Source organism: Aethalodelphis obliquidens, unplaced genomic scaffold, assembly GCF_003676395.1.
Source record: "Aethalodelphis obliquidens isolate GAN/ISIS:26980383/991018 unplaced genomic scaffold, ASM367639v1 scaffold127, whole genome shotgun sequence".
Taxonomy (NCBI): Eukaryota; Metazoa; Chordata; class Mammalia; order Artiodactyla; family Delphinidae; genus Aethalodelphis; species Aethalodelphis obliquidens.
This window is the reverse complement of record NW_020838071.1, coordinates 805,453-814,991: the sequence shown is the minus strand read 5'-3', so window position 1 is coordinate 814,991 and position 9,539 is coordinate 805,453. Positions and strand designations below refer to the sequence as shown.

Below are 9,539 nucleotides of genomic sequence, written 5' to 3'. Positions count from 1 at the left end.
TTTCCTGAAAAAGCCAATATAGAATGCACGACAAAATCACATCGAGGATGTGTCCTGTGTGTTCAGGACGGCTGGCAACCCTAGATGAAGTCCATGCCTGAGGCAGGGTCTTCTAGCACCAAGCTTTCCCAGCAGTGTTCAGGCAGCAGCCAAGAGTTCTGTGGGTGTCAGGGCCCACTGTCCCCAGGGGAAGAAAGGGCTGTGGGCTTGCAGTCCCCACTTTACCCAGACTGCTCGGCCTTCCTTATGTTCATGGATTGGATTTCTGGGGAAAGCTTCAGCTGCAATGAGTGGGCTCATATCTAAAATTTTGACAATCACAGTCTCCCGGTTAGATAAAAGATATGTCATGAAATTCCAACTTCCAGGGACATGGGCCTAAGACTGCCTCCAGTCCTTTGCTCTCTATGTCATGAGAAACTTGAGCTACTGCAGAGTTGCCAGCTGCCTAGAACAGACACATTAGTTAGAGCAGATAACTGTCTGTGTATTGTGGGTGTAAGCTTAGCCTTGAACAAAGGCTATCAAGAGTAGAATCCTAGAAGACACCTGAGAGGGCGGATCTGAGATTGAAAATTCATGCTATGTAACTTTTTATATACCATAAGCCACAAATACACAGGCATGGGCAATTTATAGGCAAAGGCACAAGTACATGCTTAAAAAAGAGAGCTATAGGAAACACAGGAAAACTTTCTCTTACTGATGGTTTTCTGGGTGAGTACTTTCTCCCTTTAAACTCTCCCCTGGACTTATTAAGTTTTGTGTAATTGTGGTTTCCAACAGTGTTTGCAGGGGGTGAGACAGAATATAGGCCACTATATGCACAATACTTGATTTTACCTCCACCCATGGCCTCACATGACCTCTCCAGATGCAGCTGGGGACCCTCTCCCGATAGCCAGGCCTATGTTTTCTACTGCCCACTGGACGTCTCCACCTGGACAGCCTGCAGAACCTCACCATACACGGCCCACACTGACCTCATCCACCACACCCTTCTTCATCTCTACCTCCAACTCATATTGCCACCAACTCTTCCTCCTCCTTTATCCTCAGTCTCAGCTAAGAGGAAGAGCTTCTACCTAGTCAGCTAACCTTCAGAACTCAGGGTCATTACAGACTCTCTCTCACCCTTTCACATAGTCCCCAACTCCTAAAACTCAAATCTGTCTCCTCCTCACCATCCTCACATCTACAGCCTGAATCAAGTGCCTTGCCATCTCCTTTTGTTTTGTTTACTTAGTGTTTGCCTTCAGCATGTGTTCAGTAAGTGCTTTCCAGGTGAATGAATGACTCAGAGTACCAGAGGTAACACTGACTGATTCAAAATAATCCTGGCAGGGTCTCTGCCTCCACGGAGGAAACCCAAAGTGTTACAACTCCTTACCTAACTTGAGAATTCCCATGGGTGTCTCCTTTCCAAGCCCTAACACCCTCATCTTGGAGGTGGGGATGCTGCCAACAGGATGGTACATAATGCTTCCCTCCTTGGACCTCACATATCTCCATAATCTCCTGTCAGTTTAATAAGGAAGTGTGCCATCTCTATAAGCACACCACACACTCTGCAAACGTCTGACCCTTTCCCAGTCCCCTATCTGGTCACAACACATGCCAGCGAACACAGCCCCAGGACACTTACCTCTGGTATGCCAAAAATTCAGGAAGCATAGAAGGCAGTCTGGGTTTAAAGATACCACCTGATTGTTTTTTAAGACATGTCCATACCTAGCCTCTTACAGTCACTGAGCTAACTAGCCACTAAGGCATCCCCCCTCCAATTTCCCCCTACTTGAAATTGTATATCCGTTTCTACTATGCATGGTACTCATGGTCTGTCTCAACTGTCTGCCGTCATTCACTAACCCCATCTATTTACAAAGTCCCATCCTCAGTAGAGGAGGTACACTGCATACAAGGTAAGAAATATCTGTCTCCAGGAGACATAAAGATAGTTCCCAGCCCAGTTACATTGGCTGTTTGCTTACACAGTGATCTCCATGACCTTGCCCCATTTGCCTCTTAAGGGGGAAGCCTTGGTTTTTGACCACCAACATATGCTCACTCATTGCTGTCTCTTTTCAGTGGCTAGTCTCAAATATGGCACCCCATTAAAATCCTACTGCAGGGCTTCCCTGGTGGCGCAGTGGTTGAGAGTCCGCCTGCCGATGCAGGGGACACGGGTTCGTGCCCCGGTCTGAGAAGATCCCACATGCCACAGAGCGGCTGGGCCCGTGAGCCGTGGCTGCTGGGCCTGCACGTCCGGAGCCTGTGCTCCGCAATGGGAGGGGCCACAGCAGTGAGAGGCCCGCGTACTGCAAAAAAAAAAAAAAAAAAAAAATCCTACTGCAAACGTCAAGATGGTTACATGGTTTCAAAAACTTCTCTTACTTCAGGTTTACATCCCAGGAACTAGTATGTTCTGTGCCAAGAAGCCCATAGGAGATTGACCATGTACCTAAACTTCACTGTTTAAAGGGAACTTTACATAGAAGGGGCTATTGCTATCAGAGGGATCCCATAGTAAATGTCAGCCAAGAATGCCTGCAGGAAGTTGGAATACTCTGTCAGGGAGAAGGAAGGTGGTTCTGGGCTGTCTGCTCTACTGGGATCAGGATGCAATGTTCAGAGGAGGATGCAGTGAAGAGCTGGTCAGCAGATCAGGTTACACAGTTAGCCAGGAAGGCACACTGGGGAAGACCCAGGGGAAGGGAGCTGTAATGTGGGAAAGTGTTCGGACTGAACACACATGCCAGCTACTGATCAGAGGCAGCTCTCAAGGAACCTTGGTGTTGAGGTAACAGTACCCTGGGTAAATGAATCCAACAAACAATCTCCAAATTGTGTTTGATTCTCATTTTCACATCCCTTCTTTATACCCACTTTTAGTACTTTGGCTACAAGGTACTTTTTATCCCCCGAGAGGCATTATGGAATAGTAAGAAATGAGTTAACAGACAGAATGGTGACCTCAGGCTAAGAGGAGTGGAATAGCATGGGCTCTAGAAGAATTCAAACCAGAGGTCTAGTTCCAACTCTGTCACATATTAGGCCTGCGAACTTGGGTACATTCCCAAGCTCTCCAAGCCTTGTGTTCTTCATCTGTGAAAGGGTTTTGTATGTAGGACTTTTAGAATGTATGTATTGTATGTAAAGCCCCTGGTACAGTGCATGGTATGCAATGGGTTTTTAATGATGGCAGTTATTATTATGATTATTTTAACCCCAGGAACTAGCACTTTCCCCTCTGGGATTTATTTATCCAGCAGATGTCAGAGAATATGCCCTGCTCTGGGACATGGCCCACCAAATCAGCCAAAATTGCTGCTTACCAAGAAAGCCTTACTAAATCTTCTTTATTAGGGGATGCATTATTTAATTTGGGTTTGGGGGAGTATTTCCCAACTGGATCCTAGAACTTGTGTCAAGGACCAACTCCTTCCTTCCCTCCCAGTTGCCCTTCCAACAGTCCATCCCTATTTTCATTCGTTTGCCTCCTCCAAAAATACAGACCTTGCTTAGATTTTGCCAAATTTTACTGAACATAACCTATTTAAAATGTCCCTTGAATGGTGTGGACGCTGGACCTCCCAGCCCAAGGCAAAGAGTGCCAGCCCAGTGGCTTCTAGGTATCTCAGCTCAAGAAAGTATCACCTTTATTTCTCACAAACTCCTTGAAGATGATACTCATAAAATGCCTAATTTGTGTACTATGTTCAACTACATTTGGACAATAATGCAGGATATCTTCCATTCTTATCCTAGAAGGGATCTGGTTTACCCATGATCCCAAAGTAACTGGTAAGAACAGTTTTCCATTCCATTCCAACTCTCTCAACTCTGAGACACACCCCTGGCTCACCACTTCCCCAGCCTCATCTAGTGTATCATAGAGCTCAATTAACATATACACACTACTATATATAAAATAGATAACTAACAAGGACCTACTGTATAGCACAGGGAACTCTACTCAATATCCTGTAATGACCTATATTGGAAAAGAATCTGAAAAAGAATGGAGATATACATATAAAACTGATTCACTTTGCTGCACATCTGAAACTAACACAACATTGCAAATCAACTATACTCCAATAAAAATAAAAAAATTAAATTAAATTAACTCCCAGTGGAGGACTTGCAGTTTCCCAAGGCCTCAGCCTGCCTTGTCTCAGGACATTTATATTTGACAGCCCTCATATGGACTCCCCAGCTCCTGATTCCTTTTTAATTTTTCTTTTGGTATTAAAGGATATCCACCATTGTCTTTACATGATTCCTGCTCCTAGACTCTAAAATTCTATGGGTGGGTAGTAAGTCTTGTTTATCTGGGCATGCCCAGTATTAACACAGTGCTTTCCAAAGAGCACATGATGATTTAATGTTTGGAGAATAAATGAGCCATTGTACACGGGGTCTAATTTATTAAGATTTATTTCTCTTACATTCTTAAACAAGATAAGCAAAGGCATATATATGTCATCTAATTTTACAGAACAGAAGATTAAACAGGATAAGGGAAGCCAAGAATTGACCATCTTTTCGTTTTTTTTTTATTCTTGATCCCAACTATTTTACTGCTGAGTTCTTTGACACTGCCAAGGAAATGCCTATTCTAATGTCATGTTATCTCTTCCAGATCACAAAGAAGATGGTCAGTTTTACAATTTGTTTTACAAACAAACAAAACTTGTATTCTTAAATTCCATAAATAGCAATAAATGTATGACCAATGTCATTCATAAACTTAGATTCTGAAGCTAATGAAATGTTATATTAAAAGGAACATTTGAAAACTAACTCACTCCAAAAAGAAAATAAACCTCCATGTTAACTATATAGAAGAGAAACAGAAAGTATAGTTTCCCAACAGCCACACTCCAGCTCTCAACTACTTAGGAAGTTAACTGCTCTCTTCAATGACAAAGTGAAGAATCAGCCTCAGACCTCACTAGGGCTGGGAGGAGCTACTGGATATGGCACTGGAAAGTGCCCTGGCCATGGCAGCATTGCCAGCCCTGGTTGCAACTCTAGCTCAGGCTCTCTCTCTCCTTCATCTCTCAAAGCCTCCTCAAACTGGGATGGGAAGCAAGTAGGGTCATATTCATGGATCTTGGTCAAAAACTCTAGCAATTTCATTTTGCTGGCTTCATCATGGGCTCTTGGACCCCACAGGATTCATAGCGTGGAGGATTGCTATTGGGTACCTGGCAGTACTCCAGGTACTGTTCTTCCACTAAATCTTTGGTGATAAGCTTCCTGGGCTCCCCAAAGATAAAATGCTTCCTCCCAGAATATAAGTCCATCATATTCAACCCTTTCCAGATCTCCTCCTCAGTGGCACGATTGCCCTTCATGAAAATCACACCTAGGATAATTATCAGGAGGCCGGTCTTGGGCATGCCCTCGTCACCACTGAGCCTCGGATCATAGGTGAGGTATCAGGAGGCCGGTCTTGGGCATGCCCTCGTCACCACTGAGCCTCAGATCATAGGTGAGGCTTAGTTTGTTGATGAGGGCATAGCTGTGGCTGGTGGGATCCACTTGCTTCACATCAATACCAAAGACCAGCCCTATGCACTCAGAGGCTCTCCTGAGGATCTCAAGGAAGTCATCCTTGTACTCTCTGATAATATCATCAATCATGTCTGCCTTTGTGATCAGATCTCTCATTTGATACTTTTGCCCCAGGAACTGCACCAAAAAAATCACCTTCTCATCTAGAGGGTCTGTGGGCAAGTTCTCAGTTTCTGACAGAGACTTGGAAGAAGTTGACCCAGTCTCCCTTTCCTGGCTGCTGGAGACCTCATCTGATTTGCTTGATGAGATGGTTGTAATGACAGTGTAACATGAGTAGGCACTCTGAGGAGTGTGGGGAGTACTGGGTGCCCCAGCAGCCAGAGCCTCATTCAAATAGGCAAGCATTAGAGTATGGAAGGAGGAGGGAGAGGTCTCCTCCAGCACCCTGGAGACCTGTGCAGCCTCCAGGCCCTGGGGTTCACTGAGGGCATGGTGCTGTTCCTGCGTGCAATGTGGAATCTCTTGACCCTGAGACATGTTCACTCTGGTCGGCAGCAACAGACAGGAATGTGGGCAGGAGATTGGGTAAAAGAGGACCACCACCTAGGGAGAAAGGGAGGATGTGAGTGGCCTCATCTGTTAACTCAACTGTGGCAGCTCTGAAAAGAGTGGCTTCCATCCATCTTTTCCTTAGGGCAGTACTCGAGCCTCACAGGTCTCCTGTCCTGAACTGTAGGAAGCAAAGGAGGGAGCGAGAAGGCTCTTCAGGGTGCAGCCAGCCAACCTAGCCCAAGGCTTCCTAAAGCTGATAACAGGGCAGGTGGGGTCAAGCTCTGTGGGATCCCTTCTGTTCTGCAGTGGGTGGTCCCCTCCGTCTTTGTTCAGAGTCCTCACTGTGATCCCAGGGAGTGTCTGGGACTCCTTCCTCTACTGACCCAAGGATTGTCACCTCAAAAAGAGGCTTAAATCTTCTTGAGACACTTGACTTACGAAGAAGAAAGGAGGTAACTCACACTGACAGCTATTTTCAGAGCCTCTCAGCCAGGAAGTCACAGAGGAGACAGACAGGGGAGAGAAGTGAGGGGCAGCTCATGGGGCCATACCTGCCCGGGCCTCCCAGAAGTGACAAAGGAGCACAGCTGTTGGGGCTCTGTTGTTCTGATGTGTGTGGTCCCCACAATCCTCACTAAAGGTCAGGACTTTTGACCTTGACAGAGACTGAGACACCTCTCTCTGTTAACTTGAGACAACAGCCCTCAGATTCCCAAAACCAAAATCAGAAAGCACCAAAGTCTGACAACTATTCCAGGGCCTACCCAGTGTGACAACAGGGACAGGGTTCTATGGGGCCCCCACTGTTCTCCAGGGTGTGATTCCCCCAGTCCCTGCTCAGCATCTTAACTTGATTTCTGGCAGGGCCTGATTACTTGGGGCCACACCTCTCAGAACAATATCATCATTATCCTCATATCCCGAAAGTCAGAGGAAGTCACTCCTGGCCAGCCCCTCCTCCTCCTGGGACTCACAAGAGAATTCTGAGGACCCTTTTCCATTCTGGGGAAGAAATCTCCTCAGTCCCACTCAACATCTTACCTTGACTCCCGGCAGGGTCTCAGACTCCTCCCTCCGCTCACCCGAGGCAGCAGTCCTCAGAACAGGCCTCACTTTCCTGCAAACCCAAGGTGGAAGTCAGGGGGCAACTCAGTCTGACAGTTATTCTCGCGGCGCCGAGGGCTGCAGACGGGGGGCTGCACTTTTACCTGCAGCGTCCCCTCTACTCTGCGGAGCTGGTCACCTCACTCCCCTTGCCCACCTTACCCTGAAACTCCCCTGTGCCAGGGCCTCCTCCCTCTGCTGAATCGTGGCCACGCCCCGAGTGGCCATGCTGCCCTCAGATTCCTGAGGCTCTAGTTACTCCGGGGGCTCCCCGGGATGACAAAAGGGACGGGGCTTTACTCAGCGGGCCGCCCCTCTCTTCTGGGGTGGTTAGTTCCCTCGTTCAGGGTCTTCACCTTGCCACTTGACCACTTGCAGGGCTACTCATTCCGCGAATAGAACCCTCAGCTTTCAATATCTGCCTTCGCCAACCGTCCTCCCGGACGTCAGGGCGTGTCCCTTCCGCTCCGCTCCCCCTCGCCTCCTCCCCCCACGCGAAGTGGTGCCTGGTTCTCGCGGGAACGACAGCAGGAGTGAGGTTCTGTGGGGCTCCTTGTATTCTGGGGTACTTAACGCACTCGGTGTCTTCACCCAGAATCACTGCAGGATCAAGGATTCCTCCCTCCGCAGAGCTGAGGTTGTACCCCATACACCAAGACCCTCACCCGGGTCAAACTCGCGAGAGGACAAAGTCAGAGGGAGCCTCTGTCTAATAGTTATCCCGGGGCTCCCCATCGCCAACGGGGTGGCATAACTCTTAGAGTGCCCTCCATTCCTCAGTTCTGACTCAGTGTCTTACCCGGGCTTTACATGGCCTGAGGCTCCTCCCTCTGTTAACCTGAGGCTGCATCTCCTCAACTCAAGGCCCTCTATCACCACCTTTAGATTCCCGAGGCCATTTCTAGCCACCTCTGCTGGGAGTCTTCCAAGGTTGACAACAGGAGCAGGCTCTATGGGGTCCCTCTCTTCTGGGGTAAGTGGTTCCCACCGTTCTCACTTAGGGTCCATATCTTGGCTCCAGTCTTTTTGATTAATTACTTCCTAGACGATGCCACTGCCTTGCCAATCTCTATGCTTTTGCCCCTGTGTGACCCTCATACAGACTGAGTCCCTGAGTCCAAGTTCAGGCTGGATGCTGGGTAGTGAAGATGAAGCACCGTGAATTTAAAAAACAGAAACAGAAACAAAACAAAACAAAAGTCACCTTCCCGTTGGGTCCCTTCTCCAGACAGTTGGAAACCTTTTCTAAAAGACTTAACTTTCTATAGGAAAGAGCCTTGTATAGACACATTGCTAAGTGGTCTTGCCACTCCCATTGGAAATGCTGTATCACTTCATATAATCATGTAGAGGAGGAGTGCTAAGGACCAGCATGGGCCCACTAGGTTAATGTGGGCCGGACCCAGTTGCCCCCTGACATCTGATCACTGGATAAATAATTGAAATAAGCAGGACAGAACCTTAGAAATTGTCATTTTATGGATGAGGAGCCTGGAGCATAGGGAGGTGCTGAAGTGTTTTGCAAGTGATTTGCTACTGATGAGAGTTAAAGTACTAAAGTGGTGCTCTATGACTATGTTCTCACTGCACACATTTCAAACAGTACACTCAAAACAAAATTCTGTCTTGCCTTTTCAATCCTCTCTGTTACCTGCACCACCATATAACCTTATTATGAATTAATTTTGTATGGATATAATTGTGCATTTGCTTTACATAAATGAAATTTAGGTAAATTACATAAATGTGATAATAAAGTACATATTGTTTTGCTATTTGCTTTTTCCTCTAATTAATAATCCATCCTGAAGAGTGCTGCATATCAATCTTCAGAGTGTTCCTAAATTTTGAAAAACAGATATTATTTTATTGTTACTTGCAAATTGAAGATGTCCTTGATAGCATTCTACAGTGTCTATATTTCTAGACTCTATAACTGGATTACATATAGATCTGCCATTTTTCTTTTATTTAAAAAGTAAAAGAGATGGCTACCTCTATAATTAAAACTTTCATTCATATTTATCTTCAAATATATTCATGAAGGGCAAGACTGTTGAAATAAATAATTAGTGTGTTAGGTATTGCTCATGAGAATTTGTAGGCCATTCTTTCCATGGCTCGGGAGAAATGTGAGAAGCAAATTAAAAGGATGAGTACTGCAATACTATACCTTTCTGTCTTTTATAGACTTACCTCTGCATTTCGATTTCTTGATCTGCAAGGTCAGTCCATAAAGCTTTATTGATCACAGTGATGAAATACTCAGTAGTGTATTATGAAGCATATGCAAAACACAATGACCTATCCTGAGGTCCAATGGCCCAAAGTCTCCAACAGAAGGTCCAGTGAGGGAT

At 46.2% G+C, this 9,539-nt stretch overlaps 1 protein-coding gene across 1 annotated transcript; it reads right to left on the bottom strand.

The window, feature by feature from the left end:
- Positions 1-4,947: 4,947 nt before the first annotated feature.
- On the bottom strand, positions 4,948-6,063 carry LOC113615964 (melanoma-associated antigen B16-like). Its single transcript, XM_027099057.1, is given in 3 exon segments — positions 4,948-5,183; positions 5,186-5,427; positions 5,489-6,063. Coding segments are annotated over 3 exon segments (1,053 nt in total).
- Positions 6,064-9,539: the final 3,476 nt, after the last annotated feature.